The sequence below is a fragment of the Agelaius tricolor genome, unplaced genomic scaffold (genome assembly GCF_023055355.1).
Source record: "Agelaius tricolor isolate 1412-34295 unplaced genomic scaffold, bAgeTri1.0.p SCAF_26, whole genome shotgun sequence".
NCBI lineage: Eukaryota > Metazoa > Chordata > Aves > Passeriformes > Icteridae > Agelaius > Agelaius tricolor.
The window spans coordinates 6,874,896-6,899,958 of NW_027269286.1; the positions used below are offsets into that span (position 1 = coordinate 6,874,896).

A 25,063-nucleotide genomic window follows, 5' to 3' on the forward strand; every position below is an offset into this window, starting at 1 on the left:
CTTCATGAGGACTGGTTTAGTGGCTTGAGCAGCAGTTCCTGAACTGGTGCAGTTCACAGCCCTGCATAAGGTACAAACAGACCATGGCCTGCTTACCCTAAGTGTCAGACTGGAAACTGAACAGCTGGGAGCTGAATCACACTCAGTTCAGCTGTTTTTGCCACATAGCAAAAATATGGTCGAGGTAACCAAACCCCTAGGATTGTAGTCCACCAACACTTCTGAGTCAGACACTAATCAATACATATTAGTGTTCTGTTTCATTAGGATTTTAGAACTGTTGCAAATCAGAGCCAGAGCTGTAGAATCAACAGTTACATCAAACCCAGTTTCTTTGGCAAAAAAGAAGGAGTTCAGAGGAAAGTTGTGTTTATTGTTCCCCATCCATCTCCTCTCCCTCCATCCCCCTCCTCCACACGATATCTATTATGAATTAAATTACAATAAAAGCATGTCTTTTCAGAGCTTAAGCTAAAGAGCAAATGATTCTATGAGTTTCATTTAAGCGTACAAACCTCTGTGGCTTACAGGCTCAGGAGAGCTGCGGTGTCTCCTCTTTGCTCTGTTTGCTCAATCACAGGATGAATGACAGCATATTTCACTGTGGCTCAAGATGTGAGCTAGGACTTTCCTTAAATCTCCTGAGAGTGATCTTTACAATTCCCAGTGTAATCCTGGATTTTCCCCTAAAAGCTAATTCAGGAGGGGAAAAAAAAGTTTTTGTTCAGGTCATATATTTGCAGTGTCCCCTCGGTTCTTCCTGCCACTGGTTAAATAAAAGAGCTGTTCTTCACTTCCCCTCCTTTTCCATCATACCCAGGAGCCATGTCAGTTACTTAGGTACATTGTCAGGAAGACAATGTATAGTAGCACTTTGGCATCTTACCTCAAAATATATAATGCAAAAGTAATCATTGGCAAAACACTATTTAGCTAGTGGCAACTTGCAGATATTGTAAAGTTTAAATTAATAGCAACAACAGTGGGAAATTAAATTGTTTATTATTCTTGAGAGAGAAATCTGTGTACCTTTTATGCCTTGAAACTACTTTCTAATCTTATTATTTAAAAAATAATGACCCAGTTCTATTATTTTTCTTTTTTTGCCAACCTATCAAGCCTTAAGTATGTTGGTTTCAAAATGGTTTGAGCAAAAACTCATTAGAATTATATGCTCCATCTGTTTTTCTCATTGGAAGCTTTATAAAACACTCCTTCAAATAAATCAAAGATAACTGTGTGAAATACTGAAATAATGTGCTTGTTTTGTTCTGTTTTGTTTTTTTTTTTCACTCTTTGCAGTTAAAAAGTGCCAAGGAATTAGCAGAAATCAATGGGCATGATGAATCTCAAGCAAATGTAGGTACATCTGTTTGTGTGTAGATTTAGTACATGTATGTATATGGTCTCAAATTTACTGTGTATGTCTTAAAGCTGATAGAATGGCTGAATGATTTGCACATCAAGTTTGAAGTGTCTGGGGTTTTTTTTTTCTTGAAGCCACAGGTTCAAATCCCAGCAAACTTCATTCAAGGTAGATAAATTGGGTTCCATGCAATTTACTTTGTAGGATTTATTTGGATGAGACTTTAACAACCAGTGTCCTACTTGCTGAATGTGGGTGTTAAAGATACCATGGAAACGACTGCAAAAGAAATGCTTTTCCTTAGTGTCCTGTCCAGGATTAGTCAAGCTACAAAGTTACACCATTTGTCTCTGTGGCTGCCACCTTGCAGCTGGGCAAGCCTGGCTGTATTTCAGTTCTGAGTGAGGTGGTTTGTATATGTGTATAATTTTGAAACAGTTAATTTTTGCAAGAGGACTAAATTAATTCACTGAATCATTATTTAGTCCAATAACATTAAAGGACTCTTAAGGTTGTGTTTTTAAAAACCTGCTGCCAAAAAAAAATTGCTTCTATTATTTCCTTAATGATTGCCATCAAAACAGCAATTTCCATAAGGGGGGAAGAGAAAAAAAAAGGAAAAGTTTCCTGCTATGTTTGTCATCCAAACTGTGCTGTCTTTGTCATAAACATATGAATATTACAACCAATTATATATGATATCTTCCTCCTGGCCAAGTGAACTAGCAACAGTTTAAACACTAACATATTTTAACATCTACTTTAGTCCATGTGTTGTCTAATGGCTCAATCAGGAAAACAGTTTTATTTTAAACCTGAATGGAAGGCTCAAGTTTTGTGAACTGCTTTTTTGATAAGGAAATGTTGTCCTCTTTTTTTAAATCCTTTCCTAAATCTCATTCATTGTGATCCATTTCCGCAGTGAAGTCGATAGAGCCTCGTAGCTCTCAGCGTTTGGACAGGAGACATTCAATATTGTCTGATAGCTCCAACAAATCTGCAGCTGCAGTCTGTCTGCACAGCATCCCATTGCCCCTTTGAAAGATTCTGTTTGCAAACCAAAAATACATTAATCCAATGATGATCTTGATATACTCACATATGCTAGCTAAAAAATGGTCGTTGTACAATAAATAGCTGATTGCAGGTTTCCCAAAGGAAATCCTGAAGGAATAGCTACATGTAAGTCTTATAAACTCTCTAAAAGAACTTGCTTCCTCACCAAAAATGTAGATGAAACAATGTTTTGCGGTATTGAAATGTTTTAAAGGGAAATTACCTGAAAGCTTCAAGCTGTACCATTTTGGCTCATATGTAACTGCATAAACACAAGTGCTTGAAAGTTTTATATTTATATAATATAGAGGTTTAAATAGCATTAAAAGGAAACATTTCAGTTGTGTAAAGAGAGTGTTTTGGTGCACAATTCCCAGATATCTAAAACAAAATATTTCAGAATCTTTGGTCAATAGTAAATTTTTCAAAATGTAATATTTTAATCCAGTTTGTAATTGTACAAGCTCTCAAATGCCTGAATTTTCCATAGGATAGAAACTGTATTTTCTGCCCCTTTTCCATGAGCTTTTCCCCTGCTGATCTCATAGCAATATATGACTCTTAAGAAAAGAAGTCAATACCTAGATTAATGGCAAAGAGGGAAACCAGATAGTTACAATTATCGAGTCACAGTTGCAGCCATGTATTCAACAATAATACCACCGTGAAATCAGAAAAAACACAACAGTATAAATGAAAAGAGAGAAATAGAGGGAAAGAACTGATGTTAAAACATGTGCTATGATAATGAACTTTGTAAAATGGAAGCTGAAGTGCCTTTTAAACAACTGTCATTTATATCAAATATGTAGCACTCAGGTGTTGTGCCTTGCAGGTTGTCTCCACATATATTCTCAGCAGACTCCATGGGTTTTGCCCCTGGCCACTGTGCAAATCAGGGATGATCAAAGAGGAGAAGGCTTGGTGGCTCCTACGTGGTTCTTAGTGAACTGTGATGCATATAATTGGATTAGGGCATATTTGTTACAGATGACAGGTTGAATTCAACAAATTAAATACCTCTACATGCCGAGTAATAGTGAGAGGTGTTGGTAAGGAAAAATGGCAACGTATTCCTGTACACTGAACACACAATCTTATCTTCAGACTGTGGCATATTTAGATTACTTTGCAGAAAATCAGGCTCCTAGAAAGGACAGAAGAAACTTTAGGCACAGTGCATACACATCAAGAAAGCCCATACTGTAACCTTAAAGATTACTTTCTTCACTCAGGATTTCTCCTTATTGCACTAGTCTGCATAATCTTTTACATTAGAAAATGATGTTATTTAAAATAAAACATGGAAATATTCTTCTTAGCAAAAGCAGATACAGATGAAAATATATATATATACTTAGACCTGTCCTGGTCTTCTACATACTTATTATGTGAGACCATCCTGAAAGGGAGACAAGGATCTGGACACCTTTGGAAAAAGAAAAAACTTCCTTCCTGAAGTAATTTGTAGGTGCCCAACCTACAAAATGACCTTTACTTTTTTTCTCTTGTTTTCACAGAAAAATTAACTAAGTTGACTAAGAGGCTGGAGCAATTGCAATGTCACATTCCCTGCATGTCAGTTCACACAAAAGTCTGAGGGGGTAGGGTAGACCAAAATTTTAGTGTATTGCCAGTACATCTGTTATTTCCAGAAAGCAAAACCAACTTACAAGGCTCTCTACAGAGTCATAAGGGTGTTTCATGAGTGATTTGCCAGGTACATGCAGTAATATTTGTTCTGGCTGTTGACATTTCCCAGCTATGCTCTGTGTCAGGAAAGGCCAAATGTCAGGCTTAGGCAGTACACAAAGCTCAAGATTCTGGCTGGGTGTTAACAGAGACTTCAACAGCCAGCACTGCCAGAAGTGCTGTCATTGAGTGCTCACTTGCATCAGTCCCGTGCTTTGGAAGAGATCAGTCCTTGCTTCTAATCTGACCCCCTTTTCATTTCCTCTTCATTGCTGCATATAATGGTATTTCATTCACATCTCTGTCTTAACTGAAGTGAAAATAATGACCAATGGACAATCATAATTTCAGATATAATCCTCTTCAAGGATGTTCCCAGACTCTTGGGACCTGAATATTCCCAACATGAAAAAAATAGTCTTGCTTGGGAGCTCTGCTTGAGTAGAGATTATTTTGCAAACTGAAAATGCTAATCACATGTTTCATGACTAACTCTACAAAGACAATTTATTCTCCTATTCTTCCCAAAAGTTCAGTGGCTTTCTGTGAAGCCTCTAGTACATAAATTAATTTTGTGTTCTGATCAAAGATCTTCTTTTGCTCGTTGCTGAATTCAGTAAAGATATGGCACTGCATGCAAATATAGTGAATACATTCCTGGTTTGGAGGTCAGAAGGTTAACATCCATGGTATCCTTCTACTTTAAACTTTCAGGAGTTTGTTGCTCTCTTTTGTCAGCCATCTGCCTTCCTTAGATGGCAGCTGTGAATAACTTCTACCCTTTGTAAAAGTGCTGTAAAATTGTAATCAAGATTATCAGTTTGCCATATTTAGACCAAAGCATGACATGGTTAATGATCGCTGAAGCATTTTGAATTCTGATTGCAATTTCATGGCAAAGTTCCTGACATTGTTGAAGTCACTAAAGAAATTCCCATTAGGCTAAAAAGTTAGAATTTTGCCAAAAGACTTTAAGGGTTACCTCATTACCATGAAGATGTAATAAAATTAAAATATTTCAGAGAGTGAAACTGACTTCACCACAAGGGGTTTTTTGACCAGCTTTTTGTTCTGTTTGAGTTTTGTTGTTCGAACAAAGTACCGACTTTGACCTCATTCACCTGTCTGCCTTCAGTTAGCATCTCCCACAGCTTGGACACAATGTTCTGTGGGTTTTTCTCCAGACAAAAAATCAATAATATTAAGTAGAGATGCATTTTTCCATTTGAATGCTTGAAGCTGTTGTCAGAGCATTTCTTGAGTTGAACCAAGCATCTCACATTTAATGTTGATTCTTCCTTTAAGTTTTGTCTTTTGTATTTGCTTTTGAAGCAGTTTCCAGATGATCCCTGACTCTGAGGAGGAGGGATATATCACTGTATTGCTCACTTTATGCTACACTGACGGTGATCATATTCCTAAGTATGCCCTAGAGTTCTCTTTTCATAGAGTAGGTTAATCACTGATGATCTTCATCAAAGAAAAGATGGTTCTTAAGTGAGGCTTACTTTTGCCACAAGTCAGGCAAAGATTTAAAAAGCTAACCCTGTTCAACTTTTGGAAAAGTCTGTAATTCCATCAACTCATCAGAGTTAACTTCCTGTACTTCCCTATGCAGAGCTTTAATTTAGGCATCCAAAGGTACCTGCTGTGGATATTTTCTATAAATGTATGTGTTAGTACACACATACCATTCGTGTGGCAGCTCCACTTAGTGTGGCAGCATCAAATTGAGCCAGGTCAGATGGAAAGGACCTTGAACACAGGGAGAGGAGTAGGAGCTAGAAGAGTGCAAAATCATCCCAGTAGTTTGGGAGTGTGGGACAGAAGTTGGTCATCTTTAGTGATGAAGATCCCAAGTGATTGCTGATTCTTCTGCTTCACTTCCTTGTGCATGCTATAGTCATTTCCTGGTTATCCCGTTCTTCAAAAGGCTTGCTCCTCCCAGAACAGCACAGGCTTGCTATAAAAAATGTGCTCAATATGGCTTACATAAGAGCAATTTGAGTCTTAAGTTACAGGCCAGAAAACCCCAGTGCAGGCCTTGCATATGTCAGGAATTGTCTGTTTCTCTCCTGTCTGAGCTTCCCAGGTTTGTAAGCTGTGAACCTTTGCCTCAGCAAACTGATGTTAGTCACTGAGTACCTTCTTTGGGCTCCCCACAATGAGGTCCTCTGGCCTTGCAGCAGGCATTTCCAGAGCACATGGATGTGATTGGGCACTGCAGAAAATGAGGTGATGACACCTGGGTGCTTTAGAGGATAAAGAAAGGGTCCTGGTGGCCTCTCCATACCCATGAGCTCAAGGCTGACATTACCTGCAGAGAATATTGCCAGAACTTGGGGTTTGTCTCTCTGCCACACCTCAGAAGAAAAGAGCATGAACTATGGACACCCTCCAGCCCCTTTTGTTGTAACTTCTCCCTCCTGCAAGTGTGTAAAGAGAGCAGGCAGGAATAATGGTGAGTGCAGGGATGAGGACAGCTCCTTGAGAAGAGAGGAGTGGGGTTTGGTTTCTCGTCATGGGTGTGCTGTGTCATTAGGAGAAGGTGCAAGGAGCCTTACCCTGATTGGATTGGAGCTGTCAGGGGGGCTTTAGAGAGACACATTTACTGTCTGTATTCAGGTTCTTCTCTCCTGGTGGGGCCAGTACCAGGGGTTGAGGAATGGCTGTGCCTCTTTCTACTCTCCACATTTTCCATTCCAGATATTTATTTGTAGCCCTTCCATCACTCATTTCTTCTCATTTCCTTCAATTTAAGGCACATGGAGCATGATAGATTCAAGCAGCTCTGACCGTTCACAGCTCAGCAGCTTTCCTACTTACTGCGACAGGCATGAGGAATGACCACCTCCTGAATTCAATACCATGAGGCCTGAAAAGTAGCAGGAGTTTAACAGGCTGTTTAGGATGTTATCAAAGAGCCCACTCAGCCTTCAGAAGTTCTTTTACACTGGTAGATCAAATCTCCCCAAGTTCCCCCCTTTGCCACCCCAGCCCTGGTTTGCCATTTCAGAGGACAGCAAGAGTTTCATTAGCATGGTACAGATGTCTGTGCTGGCTAAATCAGAGTCTCTGAGATTCCAGCCATGATTGAACCCTACAGGGAGCAAACAGGGAGCAGACCAAGGTATATTCTGACACAGAATGTGCTGCCTGAAGTGGAGCTGGGGTCTAGCAATAACCCCTTTGATAATGTGCAGCAAGAAATCACACCACTTCTCTTGTCCCTAATTAAGAGTGTCAGAGTGACTTGGCTTTTGATTGCAGTGAATTCTGATCATCTGAGGGAGGAGAAAGAGAACTCTGAGACACAATGATAAAACCCATTCAGCCACCCACTCAGCAAATCACAAAAGCTTTTTTTACTTTAAATTTCATATGAGCTCCACAGGGAGACAGATCTTCAGTGCCCAGAGCTACCTGACATTTTAATAATATCTGATCATTATATGGAGCCTTTCATCCCAAAGAATTTTTCCCAAGTATTTATACTGCACACGTATACAGGAGTCATCCTGTCATTTCTAGTGAGGAATAACATTCAGCCTTATACATATGCAGCTGTGGGCTTAACCCACACAGTGTGCAAGGCAGATTGGCTTGTCAGAGCACTCAGCCTCCCCCGCAACCACCTGAAGGATGATGGGCCACCTCTGCTGCAGCCACAAACCTGCTACTGCAGTCCTAGGGGGTGTGCACCACACTCACGCCCCTTCCAACCGGCTTTCAAGGAATAGACAGGGAAAAAAGTGTCAGGAGTGAGAAAGGAACTTCAGTATTCCCAAGAGCCACTCTTCATGGAATGGTTTTGAAAGGGCTTTAAGGATCATCTAGTTCCAATCCCCTGCCATGGGCAGAGACAGCTTTCACTAGACTAGATTGCTCAAATCCCCATCCAGCCTGTCCTGAAACACTTCCAGGAATGGGGCATCCACAACTTCTCTGGGCAACCTATGCCAGTGTCTCACCACCCTCACAGTAAAGAATTTCCTCCTTGAATCTGATTAAGCCTGCCCTGTCAGTGTAAAGCCATTTCTACTTGTCCTGTTCCAACATAGCCTTGTAAAAAGCCCCTCTCCAGCTCCCTTGCAGCCCTCTTTAGGTGTGTGAAGATACTCCAAGATCTCTCTGAAGATACTCTAAGGTCTCTCCTTAGAACCTTCTCTTCTCCAGGCTAAACGACCCCAACTGTCCTGTCCTCACAGGAGAGTTGCTCCAGCCCTTTTATCATCTTCATAACCTTCCTCTGACATTGCTCCAACAGGTCCCTGTCCTTCCTACATTAGGAGCCCAGAGCTGGATGCAGCACTGCAGGTGGGGTCTCACCAGAGCAGAGCAGAGGGGCAGAATCCCCTCCCTCACCCTTCTTTTGGTGCAGCCCAGGATACAATTGGTTTTCTGGGCTGCAGGCTCACATTGCTGGGTCATGTTGAACTTCTCATCAAACAATATTCCCAAGTCACTCTAAGGAACCTCAGAAAGAGTTTGTCATCCTGATCAAGATCCTCTCCAAAGGAATAAGAACTCCAAAGTGCTTAGGTACTTTTTCCATTTTCAGATATGGAGATTCCTAAAGTTAATACCTTTCAAATACAAAACCACCAAGAAAATCATTCACTCTCATAAGACATTTAAGGTTGGTTTTCCCTGACTATTACTTGTTTTTATTTCAACGAAGTCATTTTCAAAACTTCTACAAGTCTCAAAAGAAAACAAACTGCCTTTTTTTTCTCTCTCTCTCTCTCTGTTTAACTCTCCTTTTGAAATTGCATAATTCTAGAGGAGATTGCAAGAGCAATATTTGTGCTAAAGACCATTTCAAAGGGTTTTCACCAATTCTCAATCTCAAGTAAACATGAAGTACGTCCTCCTCATTGACTTCAGCAGAGCTGGTGAGCAACTGATGCTTTCATTCAACCAGCCATTGGTTTGCTGCAATTCCCTAAAACAAAGTGTGCAAAATGACAATTACCTTTTATCTTGCAAAACAACCACCTTCACATCACATAAAACATCTGTGTTAAGTCATCAGGAACCTACACATAAATCCAGCTTTAGAAAATGAAGCAACCTGATCATACTTTTGAAAATGAGTGTGAAGTAACTTTCCTATTAGTCATCCATATTTTGCATATGTACATTCCCGCAAAATAAATGTGCTCAAATACAATGAAAAAATATAAAGAGATAATTTCAATGAGAAAAGCATTTTCAGATTATTGCTAGTTGCCTAAAACTCAGCAGGTGAAAGTTACGACAGTAAAAGCTTTATAATGAAAAAGCTGAAAGCATCTCTCTGGCAAATGGATCAGAAAAATAGGATGTCAAGAGCACCATAATACAATTAATCTTCACTCCTGAAAATGCTTCTATTATGTGGGATAAATCAGATAAACAAACCTTAGATCCATCCATTTGAAGTTTTTCATTCACAAGGTCTTACATTCACAGGTCTAATTTATCTACATTGCTGTTCCTATAATTTTAATGCCAGATAACTTTTCAAGTTTTCAACTGTTTATTTGTTAATACCAGTGCACTCTTAAATTTACATTAGCAGTAAATACTATATTAGTGTATTTGAAAAGCAAATTTCTATATGAGTGTCCTTTAAAAGTAATTGCAATGTGGTGTTTCTGACAAAACCAATGCTGGCTTCTTGCATAGAACAAAACAAGGTACCAAGTTCAGGCTTGATTTGAATGAAATGATGAAACCTGATGTCTATAATTTCTAATAGACTAGTCATATTCACCAGCAGTGCAGCATATGGTAAATATGTCCTTCTGCACCACTTGGTAGGTAGTAGAAGGAGAAGGATCTTGTAAGACCCTGGAAAAAAACACTGAAAAGCAAAGGGGTCTTTTAATGAATTTTTGACCTGGTGCTAACTCTAACAGTGGCATTAGGTACTTGTGAGAGCTCTGGTTTTGGGCAGATAGTATTCTTTTCATATGTGATGGACCACTGCAAATTTTTACTGAGTTTTTTTAAACTGAGTTATCCCAGTGCAAATAGAAAAGGCCAAGAAACCTCTCTGCATGTAGAGAGTGTGTCACAAGGCCATTTAACCTAGTGCTGGGCACTTTTCTAAAATCAATTCTTAGGCTGTGAGGAGCCAGGACCATGTAAAATATGAGCTTTCTAGGAAGTAGTTAATTCACCAGCACAAGATAATTCATTTGAAGCAACAAAAGAATGAAATTAATCAAAATTGCGAGCAATTTTCTAGTCAGAGTATTTTTAGAGGAGTAGTCAGCAGAGAGTCAGAAACAGTCACTGAAGAGGACAGACTGAGAGAAGAGCTATGTAAAACACGATATTTTTTAAAGTTAGGACAGTTTTAAGTTACTTTCAGAGTTCAGACACTCACCAAATTTTCACACATCACATCACACAACACAATGTGCAGCTGATGAAGGGGAAAAAGTTCCATTAAAGAAAGAATTAAAGACATTTGGCCCAAACCAAGCATTACTGGTTTTGGGAGATGCTGAATCCTTGGAGCCTGACAGAGGCAAGGTGGTCATAGCTCCATGGAATTAACCTGCGGCTACACAGAGCACATATTCCTCACAGGCATGTGGAAGAACACACAGATGTGTGGAAGAACACACAACACATGCACCACATGGGTCCATCTATATACACGTCCATCTGTATCCATCTATATACACGTGGCCAGCCCCACAGATCAGCACAAACTCAGCATTCATAAACATGAGCAGCACTGAGGTACACAAACAGGTTAAGGTCCATCAGTGGGAAATACATCTGCAGGCTTGTATACACAATGTGAATCCCTCCAGAAACTGGACTTTGACTCCCAGGCTGTCCCATAACTGGCTCCTCCACACACACACAAAAGCACAAAGTAGTCGTTTAGCCATCCCCCAGTTGGTGGCTTGGACAGCCAGGTCTCTCTAACTGCAGGCTGCAGTGGCTCTCTGATTGCTGATCCCACTCCAGCTGCTCTGCTCAGATGCCCTCATGGGCCCCCATGCACACATAACAGAGTCCCTCACCCAGGAAAAGAGAAATTAGTTTAGTGGGTTTTATACACTGATCAGGGCCTGTCATGGTCCGATAAGTGTACTGACCAGCAACCTGGTTACATGCAACCACTCCCTTTTATCCCCTCCCAAACTGCCATGATCTCTTCTTTTCCTGCTACTTCTTCCCCTGCTGAGGACCTCAGCTAGGTTTTGTACAACCCCATAATCCTCTGCTCCTACATCCCATAACAAGTCCCGAATTCCTCCAGGCAATGCTCCCTCAGTCTGTAGGATGTTTCAGAGAGGTGGACTGATGTCATGTTCGGCCCCTGGGGCTGATCCTTTCCTGTGACACCCCTGGGAGGAGCTGGGTCAGGGGACTCTGCTTTCTCTGCTTAGGTTATCACATTTTCCCCATCTGTAGTGGTGCCTCTGCACTCCTTTGTGCTTGTGGAAACAAGACTTGAATCACAAGTATCACAAGGATGGAGCAAGTGATTATGGTTGGAAAATCCCTTCTACAGGGGACAGAGGCACCCTCTGTTGATAAGGGCACAGGCCTGGGATGCTGCAGAGAAACTGCTGAGCCATTGGATTGCTGCCTTTCTGTTGCACATCCATGTGCCCTGCCACTGCAGCTGATCCTGCTAGGGGCAGAAGGTTGGACTAGAGATCTCCCAAGGTCATCTGCCTGATTTTGTGATGCTGTTATCATCTGAGTCACAATCACTGCCTGTGAGTGTACTCATACATTGCCACATTTGCAAGGAAATTTGATTTAAGTTAAATTTAAATAAGCTCTTTCACCGTAGCTTAGTTCAACTTGGATTGAATAATTTTGAATTCACCGTGGATAAGAACATAGACAAGGACAGTAGCCCATTCTCAACTGACAACCATGCTAAGCTGTCAGAAGTTGTCCTGTACCTCAACCTTGCATGTCCCCATAAATTTAAGATGCCTGACTTGATGTGCATTGAAAGTATTGCAAGGCTTCCATTCACTTGATTGGTTATTGAATTATGCTCCACTCAGGTTAAAACTGCAAGATTAAATTTTCAGATGTAGTTCTGAAGTACATTTACAGAAAGACTAGCAAAGCAAACCCATCTATACCAGACTACAGGAGGTTCACAGATAAATGCAAATAAATTAAATATATACAATTTTTCATGCTGCAGACCAGGTTTTACCCAAGTTTGCAGACAAACCTGCCTGGTCCTCAATAAGTAGTTTGGGCAAACTCACCTGAAGTCCAAGCCCAGTTCAATGTGCTCAGAGCAGGCTCACATATTAATTCATATAAATAAAATAAAAGCCTTTCAATACCTTATAGGCTGTGGATTTGGAATCTTGTGTGTGTGGCTCTTTCTTCTCTCAGGATTTTAAAATTACCTTTTATTTCCAAGCTTAGAGCATCACTCTGGCCTGCTGTTAATAGTCTGCAAGATTTTTGCTTATGTTTCAGATATATAGGTTTTTTTCTCCTCCTACTCATTTTCTCTCATAAATCCCCTGGCTGATGAGAAAGAGTTGTGTATCCCTTACATCTAACAACATTCAGCAGTTGCTCTGTTTTGCCTGCTGTGACAAACATCAAGTCTTTCCTTTTTCTGCCACTGTTTTAATGCCACAGACAATTGGCTTTGTACATATAATAAAAATGCCAACTTTTCCAGAGGCTGGTAGGTTTATGGGATTTTTACTGGGTCTTTCAGAAGACACAATATTATTTTTAATCCCTCACCACACAATTCTTCAAAATTCTATAAACTACAACAAAGAAAATGAGGTCTTTGAAGACAGTATGCAAGCAGTCATCATTCCCCCTAGATTCAAAGATAATTATCAAATACTTGGATTACCCAGAGAGTGGAGGGAATATTTCATCTCTTTGAATGTCTTCACATCCTGGGCACATGTCAGGTATCTTCAGTGTCACGTTCATTAAATCCTATATTCTGCCTTTCAAAGCAGAGTCCTGGACAACAGATGGTATAGAAGTGCACTCTGGCCAGAGGGGTTTCCAGGTGGGGCAGCTACTGTGCAAGCCCTGCTCAACTCTTGCTCAGTGGTTAGGGGGAATATCAAGTCCTCAGTCCCCCCATTTTTAGGGATGCTGGCTAGCATGTATTTTCAGGCAAGAACAAATATTTTATATTGTCTGCCTTTTTTGCACTAGTTTAAGACTGACCTGAAGAGGATTAATGCTATCTAGATTGAGAACTTTTTATTTAATATCTTACTTTTCCGTAGGGGAAAATAGAAACCAATAAAGGAGAAAAAGACCCAAGTCATCCAGCCTAAATATCTGGAGTTTCCTGATCTGCTAGAGCCCTGGAGTGCAGAGCTAGCCTTTTTTTCTTATAGGATCTCTATTTTGTGTAGAATTTTACCACCTCTCTTCTACTCTTCAGGAGCTCTGTGTCTTTGGCAAGTGCAGTTCTCTTAAGAGTCACTCATTTGCTGTGTGTCAGTGTTAGACACAGCTTCTCTCTGGACAGTGAGACCAGGCAACTTTTGGAGCAATATATTTACCTGTGCCTCTTCCAAAAGAAGCCAAGATACTTGAGTGAATGATGAAAAGCAAACTTCTCTCCCACCTTACAGCTAGGCAGTGCAAAACTGCCATGTATGACTCTCCACAGCTATCAGCTCTGTGTCAATGGTGGTGTCAGAGATCTGCTTGTGGGCATTAATAGTCCATTAGATAAAATTGTCATTTCTTCCAGCAAGTTCTCCTGAAAGTTTTCCAGAAAGACTTTCTGTCTGTTTCTCCCTCCCTGGTTCAAATGCAGGGAGCCCTGAATGAAAATGTTGGTCCCAAGGGATGTTCTACAGAACCATAGGGATTTCAATCCCATGAGGCAAATTCATGTCTTTTCATCATCTGCTGATCGATTAAAGTGTCATTTGCAAGAAAAAGCTCCAAGCAGGCAATGGTGAGAGCATCACACAGGATGGTTGCATTCATACTGAGCAGCTCTGGAGCTGTTGTCATCAAACTGGTCCCCCTTGTTTTCCAATGCCTGACACAATTTGTGAATAATAAATAGGACCAGGTCCCTAATGATCTCCAGGTGTGATTTAACCTGGATTAAGCTTTTCACACACAGTGTTCAGTGCTTGCAAGGTCATTTCATTTCTAATAAGTACCAGTTTGCACATGCTCAGCTGTGTTCTTGTCCTTTAATGCAGTAACTGACAGATGGTAGCAAAATATTCCTTTTATAATGAAACCTGCTGAAGGAGACTGCTTAGGGCCTCAGAAAATATAATTTGCCAAATAAAGAATGGTCTCCAGGAAAGAAAGGAAATGCTGTAATGCAGTACATATTAAATCATTTTCCTCAGGCATCTGGTGATCAGTAGCTTTTTCTCATGTCACAGAGGTGACCTGACTGTTTTTTCCCAATTATTTATTGCCTCATTCACCTTTGTACTCTTAAAAGTCTTGTTTCTGTGGGTTGACATAAGTAGTGCCTCTAAAAAAGTGTAAATTAACTTCATGAAGATTTATTGTAAAGGTTTCATAGGTACCAGATTTGTATCTGCAGTATGCTGTCAGATTCTTAAGGTTTTCACTTAGACTATAATTAGCTCAGTTTCTGGGTGAATTTCACACCCATTTTTTAGACCCAATTATGCCATTTCTCTTAAACCACTATTAATTCCTAGCAGCATTGCTACTGAATTCTGATTTACTTTATGTGACTATGCACACCCTGTATTTTCTCATGGCCTGTGCAAACGTCTTTTGGCAGCTGAATACATCAGAGTGATCTAATTTATTATCTTCTGTGAGGCAGGTAGCATTGAATGGCAGAAACCTCTCATTTTAAAGCCTCCAAGAACCTGCAACTTTCTTCTAAAGCCAGTGGTTTGCTGGGTATCTATCTTTGCCACTCATTTCCTCAGGCTTCCCCATAAAAAAAATTTTACTCTTTTATCCTCTGTTCCAGCATACAGCTAAGGAAGACTTGATGTGACTTCCTTTAGCATCCATTTACACTGTCCTATAAATCATACAAAACGTTCTGCAGAGGCTCAAATCTAGGCATTAAATGAGAATCCATCTGTTCCTTGTTCCCAATGGGATTATAGTTTCTTTCTCTGCATCACTGCTTGACAAAACTTCTAATCCCACCTGAAACTGCGAGTGTGCTGTTTGGGGCCTGTTATATCAAATACACATCTCTCTGCTCCCACCTTCCCCCCTCAGGAATTGCTATTTTTAGATTGCTTTTCCATCTCTGATGAAGTCAAAGTTGCATCTTAACCTATACAAGCTCTGGTGGCATCTGCTGCTCTGCTTTTCTGCTCCAGTATCACAAAATCTGTCATCCAGCTCTGTTCTGATCTGTAACCCCCTTGTCATTACTGCCCTCTTGGAGAAAGTCGTGTAAACACCTTTTATTTCAGTTTCTTGATGGGGTTTCCTTTCACTGCTTTTGGATGTCATGGCCAGCAGGAGATCAGAATTTGCATTAGCCTTTGGCTCTGTCAGGAGGGGAATCAACAGTGCTGGACAATTTAAAGCATGCTGCTGCTGCTATAATGTGCCTTGTGCATTACAACACTACAGGAGTGTTAATGCCAAGGTGATGAAGCTGCCAGAGCACCCGAGGAGCACCCTTGTTTTCAGAGGGGATCACTGCCAACTCTTGAACTGCAGACTCCCAAAACTAAAACATGCAACTAAAAAGTTATTTGATCTCTACTAACTAAAAAGCCAGCAAAGGCTGACATGTGCACAACACCACATTGATCTGAGGCCAGGAGAAACACCTCAGCTGCCCATTACAACTGCGACAAAGCCCGGATCACCCAATGGACCTCACGCTTCCTTTGGTGCAGGCCAGGGCCTGTCAGAGCCCCTTGTTTCTGGGGCTGGGGATGCACATGTGCATGTACATCACTTATGTGCACACAGAGTTCCTTGGCTGACACATGGCTGCTTGTTCTTCTTTGTGACACGAAGGAGCACTGGTAGCCACGATTCATGTGAGCCACCAGGCAGCTTCCCCTTGGAGCAGGCCTATGAAGAGCACAGACCATGTCACCGAGGGGTTTTGGCTTATGCTGTTTGTAGTTTCTTTTTCTTTTTCAATTAAAAATGGGGAAGTGTGTGGCTCTTTTTACCAATTTCACAGACTGTGAAGCCTTTAGTCATCCATAAAGAGGCACATTTGACATACTTTGGAGTTTATGCCTTTTTTTAGCATGGATTATTCACACCTTCAAAAATGCCTCCGAGCAATCCAAGCCCGGTGTCCCTCTTCTATTGCCAAAAATCCTCGCCAAAAGTTTTGGAGCAAGGCATCACACCATGGGTATGTCCTAAATGAGCCACATCATCATACCAAATAGTACATATTTGCTTGCATTTAAGGCTGCCCAGTCCCACACAACCTTCAGCAGCTTACCTTGACTCCCTCAAATAGAACAAGAGCATCATTCCTTCACAGTCCCACCTCACAGCACCGTGTCTCCAGCAGCATGCTCTCTGCCTCCAAGGTTTTGCATGGACCTGCTGAGCATTTCCCAGAGCAGATGCAGCAGGGTGAATCACGGCCTCACCAAGGAACGAGTCATTGCACATTGGCTGCTCCATGGAAACAGCCCATGGATATGCTTGAATATCATGCAATACACTCTGAGGTCACTTGCATGCCTTGGAAATAATTTATTTCCTTCATCTATGCCCAGTCACACAACTGCCTGGCTACTTCTGATGGAGCATCTGCTATGGGATCTCTCAGATGAAATTTAGGTGGTTCAAGACACCTGATTCCAGAAAAAAAAGAGCTCCAAGTGGGAGCCTTGAATTTTTTGCCCTTCAGGTTGGTGCTCTTTCAGTCCTTAAAATAAGATGGCTTTATGCAAACCACCTGTTAGGAGCGGTCTTCCTGAAATGGGGGTGCTGACCCCCAAAACATGCCTGAGAGCTCTTTGGGATGGGCCAGTGCCATGCCAGATGCCAGGCACTGGTTGAAGAGTGTAACAGGGCAGAGGGTTGTGCTCTAGTAGCTAGAAATGTTGTTCGTAACTGCTGAATTTACTCTTATGGCTGTAGCTGAATGTCTCCATCCATGTTCCCTGGAGGCAGTCTTGGTTTACAGATTTAATAGCTACAAAATGTGAATTTTCTGACCATTCCCACACTTTATGGCACAATCTCTCCAGCTGTTATAATGAAGAACCACTAGCAACAAAGTTATTACTTACTCCTCAAGCAAAATTTCTCTTCTTGGCAGCACTTGGCCTAAAGGTTGTTCAAAATATGTCTTAATATTCTGCAAACAAATCAATTATTTATAATTGTCTTGTCTTTAGATGTGAATTAAAGTAATGATTTTTTTATATAGTTAAAAGGAAGCAGACAAGTTTAATTGAGATAAATGAAATCTACATGACCATCTGTGTGTTTTTTAAACTTTATAGGAAATCAATGTATTGACAGTAGCATTGGTCAACCAGGACAGAGAAAAAAACTCAGAGAAACGAAGCCCAGGTCTAAAATCAGAGAAAGAGGCACTATTAATAGGTAAGATAACCCCAAAGAAGATTTTTGAGAAGAAAATGCCTTCTAACAGGTTTCTGTCTTGCATATATGTTTACACACATCTTTGTGCTAAGTAAAAAAGAAAAAATAATAGAATTTTTTTTTTTCTGGGTTCAAAATGGCTTTTAGTAAGAAAAAATCCTAAAATACAACTGAACTTTGCCATTCTGAAAATTTCTGCAGTTTAATGAAAGGATTTCAGGTATGAAGAAAATTGCAGAATCTAAAGTCATCATATATTCATACTGCATTTAGACTTGCAGCATGAATGTATGATGACTTTATTTACATCAAGATTTAGCAGGCCAGAGTTGTATAGCTTGTTATATGTTTATTAGAAAAAGTGGTGAAGGAGACGGGGATGGAAATAATATTAGTAAACTACCAAGCAAAAAATATATCTACTACATGTATTAAGCAAGCCAGATTTATGCCTTTGACATTAGGTGAGGGAATTAGCAATATGAATATTTATAAAGAATACCACAAGGACTGTCATACCCTTTACCTAGAATAAAATTTTTAAAATAAACTCTTAAATAGTGCCTAAAGCTTATAGGCAGTGGGCCAGCTAACTGGCATTTAGCCACACAGAACTGGCTGTACCCATGCCACCCTTGGAGGGAACATGCCCCATGTTTAGACCCACATATATTTTGCATTTGGCTTCAGTGGGGTAGGTTTTCAGGGAGCATGAAGGCCCACAGTTCCAAAGCATACCCTGTGGCAGAGCAACAGAAATGTTGAGCTGAAAGAACAGGTTTAATTTCTTTGGTTTGGTCTTTTCACAAATCAGTGGTATCCTGATAAAGTAGTTCCAAGACTGCCTTAGTTTGTTTAAATGCAACTCATTTTCATCACCTAGGCACCAGGAAGATTGCTGGCCTATTGCTGAGGCACAGATTCAGCAGTTCACAAGTTCAGTTCAGACGAAAGAGGTCATTTAAAAGTGAAGAATGTATCTGAATGTTTAAAGTGCTTAGTACACAAACTCCCTGTGATTAGTGAGATGCAAACAGTGGAATATACAGAAATGTATGACTTGATTGAATTCTGCTTTTTATAATTAGATCCAGAACTTTTAATTGCAGGGGCAGTACTTGATCTTTTCGAAGTTCAGTCTGTGAGAAAGACAGCAAGAATGGGATTTAAAGAACGGAATAACAAACTTTTTTTCTAGGTCACTCAATATCTGACTGTAACGAATGGTGGCAGTGTCCCAAAGTGGGTCCTGAACATCTGCTGTTCAGTGGCACACTCAGATAAACAGAATAACCTCAGTTAAGATATTACTGGTCATAATACCCCACAACTGACTCACTGTTACAGTCCGAGGATTAAAGATTCCTCAAGATGGATTTCATGTTATCTCTTCCTCTGAGGCATGATCAGATATGGCAAGGGAATAATGGGCCTTGCCTCCATCCATTCACTAAGTTTTTCTGTATTTTAAAAAATGCAGTGTTGTCTTTGAGGAAAAGAGCATAAAAGAAAAAAAATTATCATGGAACTCCAGTCAATAATTACAAAATATTGACAAATTACTTATTATTTACATTATATGAAAGAGCTGGTTTTGAATGTCCTGAATTCAAAAGCCTCAGGAGCCATATAACAGATGCAATGACACTGGTAAAATGTGATTTGAGTACAAATTGGATTTCCAGTCATCTCATCCAAGTGTGATGGTCTTGACTTCTGCTTCTAGAGCTCTTGTGTGGTTACCTCTAGTCACCCACAGCACAAAGAAGGTCACTGCTGCTAGGACTTGCCATAGTAAAAAATTTATTATATGCCACTTCATATGCAGGACCAGAAGTTTGTAAATGCTGTTTGAAAAGTGGAGGAGGAAAAAAGGTGTGCTTTGCAAAGCCAGTCTAAAATGCGTTAAATATTGCTTATCAGTTTCAACCACGGCCAGCACTTAGGGAAAAACGAAATCCAAGATTATCCTAATTCATTCAGCATCAAGAAAGCAGTATGGCCTGCAGTACACAAGATACAGTGACCCATTTTTGTCATTTGTAAGCATTTTTAATCCTGGTGTTTGTGATTTAAGTATAAGAAACTTCCCCTAGGGTGGTTCAGCTAAGAAGCCCATCCAAAGAGAGTTGAAAATATTTGTTCTGATTCTTACAGTTCAGCTCTCCCCAAACAGCAAATAACACACATACCATTTTGTATTTTCACTGTTTGCTTAGAAGAAGAGAAATTGGGTAGTGCTTTTAATAGCAATACTGATGCCCCAAATCTTGTTTTCTCTGGTCATCATTATTAATACTGTCACTTGATTTTCACTGCAAAAAAGACCTCTAGACTTAGATCCTGACTCCTTCTAAGCCCTTTTTAATTCCCATACCTTTTATAATCATCCTGAAACAACAATGAAGATAGACAGAACATGCTCTCTCTTAAGAAAAAGTAAATAAGCAAATGTGTCATAAAGCATTTGTGTTTTCTTCAGCAGCATTTAGGGGTAATACGGATTAAATACTTTTCATAACCAGCATCTGCATAATTACTAGAAAAATTTGAGGGAGTGAGGGTTCTGACACAATTTTATGAAACGTTTTCACAACAGAGAATCCAGTGAAGGGGAAAAAAACAATAATTTTACCATTACGATATCCACAATTTTGTATTGGTAAATCAAGCATAAAATTAGTAGTTGAAATGCTCCCAGCAAGGCTTTGTTTAGAAATTCCTTTATTCATCAGTATATTATCTTGGTCACTTACTTGCTAACTGCTGTCATTCCTGAAGATGAGCTATTGTACTTAGCACATTACTATGACTGTATTAAAAATGTGCTGTTTTGTTATGTTTATTGGGTTGTGCAAGGAAAATAAGAGTCATAATTAATACTGAAAAACCTCAGAACAGACTCTTCAGAATTATTTTGCCTATTTTAATGATACAATGTCTGAAGTAATTTTAACACTTTGTGTCTGTTTGTTTTTAATACAGGTATCATATCCACATTTCTTCACGTCCACCCTTTTGGAGCCAATATAGAGTATCTTTGGTCTTATATGCAGCAGTTGGACTCTAGGGTAAAAAAAATTAATCAAAATCTATTTTCTCTTTAGAAATATTGTATTATTCTTTACTGCAGGTTAAACTCTTCATGCATTTCCATTAGAAAGATAATGGGATATGGGGCTTGGGGGTTTGCAGTCTTTATTCATTTGCAAATTACCGTGCACGTGCTTGTGTTGAGGTCTTTGCCTCAAACTGCTTAGCTATCCTTTGTGGCACTGAAGAGCAGAGCTCTAAATAGCAAAGACTAGCAGTTGATTTTATGACACATGATTCTGAAATATAGCTGGGGAGAAAAAAAACAGAACAAGAGGCAGGTGTGGCCATGGCCATCAAACTGTGCAGTTTTTGGAGATGGCCCTTTGTTCTTTGAAAAGCTGTAAGTTGTATGTCACACTGAACCTTTATGATCACAGCAATGGACCATGTTTCATGTCTTATGTTTCCATTTGGGAGCAGACACAACCACATAAAGGAATTGGGTGCATGAATTTCAGTGAAGCTGTGGCCAAGACAAAAGCGAGGCCAACATGAAACTGTGCCAAGTGTTTAATGCATCAGTTCATACAGTCTACAGTCAATAAATACCTGTAGGATAAGATTCTTGACTTACTTTTTAATATCTGCTGTAGAATGAGATGAAATCAAGCCCCCAAATAGGCCTATTTCTCTGCACTGAATATTAAGCAAGTCAGAAGGTGAGAAGCTCAAGTGTGAAATGATGAGGTGAATGGTACTCCAAGTGCTAAGCAGCAGCTTAGTAGATGCAGGGGTCACTCTGTGCCAGCCATAGCTCTGTCCCATGTCTGGCAATACTTGAGTGATGGTGCTTTCCCAGATCTTGCAACACATCTCCTTTGGTCCTGGTAATGTTTTGTTCCTGAGCAGCCCCTTCAGCCCATAGCTGAGATCGGCTTCTCACTGCTTTGGTGAGCTGCTTCATGCTTCTGGATGATCCTGGATCCTTCCTCTGTTTCTATGAAAAAGTGTAGAGCTAAAAGCAGAGGAGATCCTGAACTAGAAGCACACTGGAATTACAACAGGCTGCATTGATGAGTGAGGAAGGATGATGAATTTGGTAGGCACTGCCTTCAGGCCATGGCAACTCAGGTTTGCTAGTGCTTTACAGCCCACTGCCACCCAGAATGAAAAGGGAGTAGGGGATGGGGATGGGAGAAAGAGGTGAGAAACTGGTGAATTTAAATTTTTTTTTTAAATATCTGGTTTTATCAAGACCTGATTAATCCAGAGCTTCACACCTCCACCCATTTTTCTGCTTCTCTGTGTCCCTGCCACACGTCCACTTTGCTTAGTCTTATCCTGCATCACCCAGTCTGCCCCATCTCCTCAGTTATCTTTCAAGTCCCTCCTTAACAGGGCATTTGTCTAAGTTTCAACTGCTTTTTTCCCTGGATGACCTCTCCAGCTCTGTATCTCTTGAGTGATGACAGCAATCATTCCAAAATATGGACTCTCTGGTCTCCAGCCCTGCTGCTCGTTGCTTCTCCCTAGTGAGCTCTTCAGCATTCTCACCCTGCACTGCTGTGGTCCCTTCTTGTGCATGGCTGTGGGCTCTGCCCTTGAGTTTTTACTCATGTAACATGTGGGCTCCTGTGAGGCTGCCAGGGTCAAGCTCTTGGCTTGCAAACAGAGCCCTCAAGGAAGGAGCATTGTCTGCCATCTCTGCAGCTACCTCTGGACCTACCTACTGCATAATAAACACGAGCTGCAAAATTTGACCTCGTTGGTTTATTTTGGAAGCAACTGCTTGTAGAAACAAATTACTTTTTAATAGCGCGATCCAGAGATGCAATCTCAGAGATGAATTTCAATTACTTTCCATGGTTAGCCTGTCATTCCTCGCCTGAACAGGAATGATAAGGTCAGCATACCCGTGTGGGCTGAGGGCTCAGTATACATTGCACAAAAGTAACCCAACACCCACTACTGCCATGTGAGTACTTAAAAGATGGATTGGATCACGCTGAGGCTTTTGACTGCCTCCAACACTGAGTTTTGGTGCCACCTTTAACAAATCATTTAATCTTTCTGCTGCACTAACCTCTACAGAAAAATAAGAGGCAATAGATATTTTCTTACCCCCCTTGGGTGCAGTGAAGTATAATTAGCACATTTTATGTTTATATACTGTTTTAAAAAGGAAAGGTTTCTCCATGGAAGGTTTCTACTACTATGAATAAGCAGAAATATCATTATTTCCAGATAAGCCTTTCAAACCATGGAGATACCTGTGGATGACAGGCAGCACCCATAGATTTCTTTGCTGTTCCTTTCATGATCACCACTTTAGAAGATAAAATGGCTCATATTGCATGATTATTCATTTCTTGCCTTCCCTACTGATTATACCAGAAAGGTTGCCTTTGTGAAAGTGTTTTCTGTAATGAGAGCATCTTGCCTATTAGGAAGGTGAGCAGTCATTAAGGTTTCAAAATTATAAAAACATCCTGAGCAATGCAGAACTGGGAGCTTTACTGCTTAGTTACCGGGGGCTGCTGAACTGGGTAAGACCGAGGGAAGGTGGCTCCATGGATAGTCAGCCTTCAGCAACAACAGGGAGCTGATCAAAATCTTTTTGAAAGAGAAAAGCTAAGGGAACTGGGAGAAGCATTCAGAACCACGTAGGCTGAGAAGAAGAATAAGGTCCCATCTGCTTCCTCATCCTCACAAGAGCACCTGTGACTGTAGTTTTTAGATGGACTTCATACCACACTGTGGCCACAACCCCAGCATGGCGCTTGCCATTGCTTTACAGGGGGATACTTTACAGGCATCTACAAGAGCAAAATCATTCCTTCAAGGAATCTGCACTTGCTTTGGAGTCTGGAAAGTCATATCAGGCTAAGGTTAAAAAAATGGTTGGCTGTTTTCATATGGCCTGGATTTGTCTCCCCCCACACCCCTATTACATCTGTTCTTAATGTTTCCTCTTTACAAGCTACAGGACAGCTTTCTCACTTCAATTTTACCTTTGTTTCTTTCTTAGATCTCTGCAAATGAGATAGAAATGCTTTTGATGAGACTGCCACGCATGTTTAAACAAGAATTCACTGGTGTAGGAGCAACACTGGAAAAGAGGTGGAAGTTTTGTGCCTTTGAAGGAATTAAAACTGTCTGACTGTGACTAGCAATGAAGCTATGCAGAAGAAGAATTCCTAGAGCATGGCAGGGTTATAAAGTATTAAAGTAAGAAATTTGGGTTTGGGCACATAGTAGTATGTTTTCAAAGTTATCCAAGCCTAATTTTAGTTACATTTGTGACGTTCTCTTGTGAGTGGAAATGTAGTTGTGCACCAGTTCCTAAAATAAAATAAAATTTCAAAAAAAGTTTCAAAATGTGACAGATTGTTTCCTATGAAAACTGAAGAAAGATACCACAGTCATAATGATTTCAAAATACTACATGTCCTACATTTAAGAAAAGCTCATTGAGCAAACAGTTAAGGAGAAAGATTGCCCGGTTATGGTCGCTAAGCTACAGCGATCTATATGTGATATGTAATAGAACTCATCAAGTTTTGTTATAGAAAGTTCTTTCTGTTTAGTAAGAGAATTGAGTAATTTTACAGTGAGGAAAAGCATACCAAAAGAAAACTTGAAGATGTGTCTGAGGTTATTGTATTTTGTAAATTAAGTTATATGCTGTACCAGGGATTTTTGCCTTATTGAAAGAGGCCTGAAAATGTGATTGGAGTCCTCAAGAATGCTTTATCAAGAATATTATTTTTCTAATGTAACTATTCTCCATTACAAGTTCTTTTAACATGGATTGCATATCAATTTTCATAAACATGTAAATAAGGAAGAAACCAGTGTTACTGTATTGTATTTGGTATGTAACATTCAGGTTTATGCATCAAAATAAATATTCAGTTGCATTACTGTTACAAATTTTATAGCAGATATATTAATTTTTATCAATAAATATGACTTCTACCATATTGTTTGCATAAGTATTTCTTCTGATGTTATTGAATTTTAATTGATCCAGCAAGGGATTCCTGGAACATCTTTCCCCTACCTGAACTATTAATTGCAGATAACTTTGTTAATTGAATTATAAATAAAAAAGAGCTTGCAATATTAGCTAAGATTAAAATATTGGTAGAAGAAGTAGCAGCATGGACCTTTGATTTTATTTTTCAACAAGCAGATGGGTGAAAAATGAACACGTTCAAATTTCCCGTTTTCATTGTTGTGTTGGATAAGAGCTGCTGTGGGTAAGAAACAGCAGCTCCCTCTTGGCCACACCCCTGTGCAGGCAGAGGAGCCAGACACGAGAGAGCTGGTCCTGTGAAGTGGGGCACCAACAGTGGGAAACAGAGA

General features: G+C 40.2%; 1 protein-coding gene across 7 annotated transcripts in view; it reads left to right on the forward strand.

Annotated features, from left to right (window-relative positions):
* Nucleotides 1-24,676, forward strand: part of ENOX1 (ecto-NOX disulfide-thiol exchanger 1) — a 356,085-nt gene extending 331,409 nt beyond the window's left edge. For all 7 annotated transcript variants that reach the window (XM_071448309.1, XM_071448308.1, XM_071448303.1 and 4 more), the window contains 4 exons: nt 1,303-1,359; nt 17,557-17,659; nt 20,645-20,730; nt 23,724-24,676. In XM_071448309.1, coding sequence (XP_071304410.1) covers nt 1,303-1,359; nt 17,557-17,659; nt 20,645-20,730; nt 23,724-23,855 — 378 coding nt within the window. In that variant the 3' untranslated portion in view covers nt 23,856-24,676. The remainder of the gene's footprint in view (nt 1-1,302; nt 1,360-17,556; nt 17,660-20,644; nt 20,731-23,723) is intronic.
* Nucleotides 24,677-25,063: the final 387 nt, after the last annotated feature.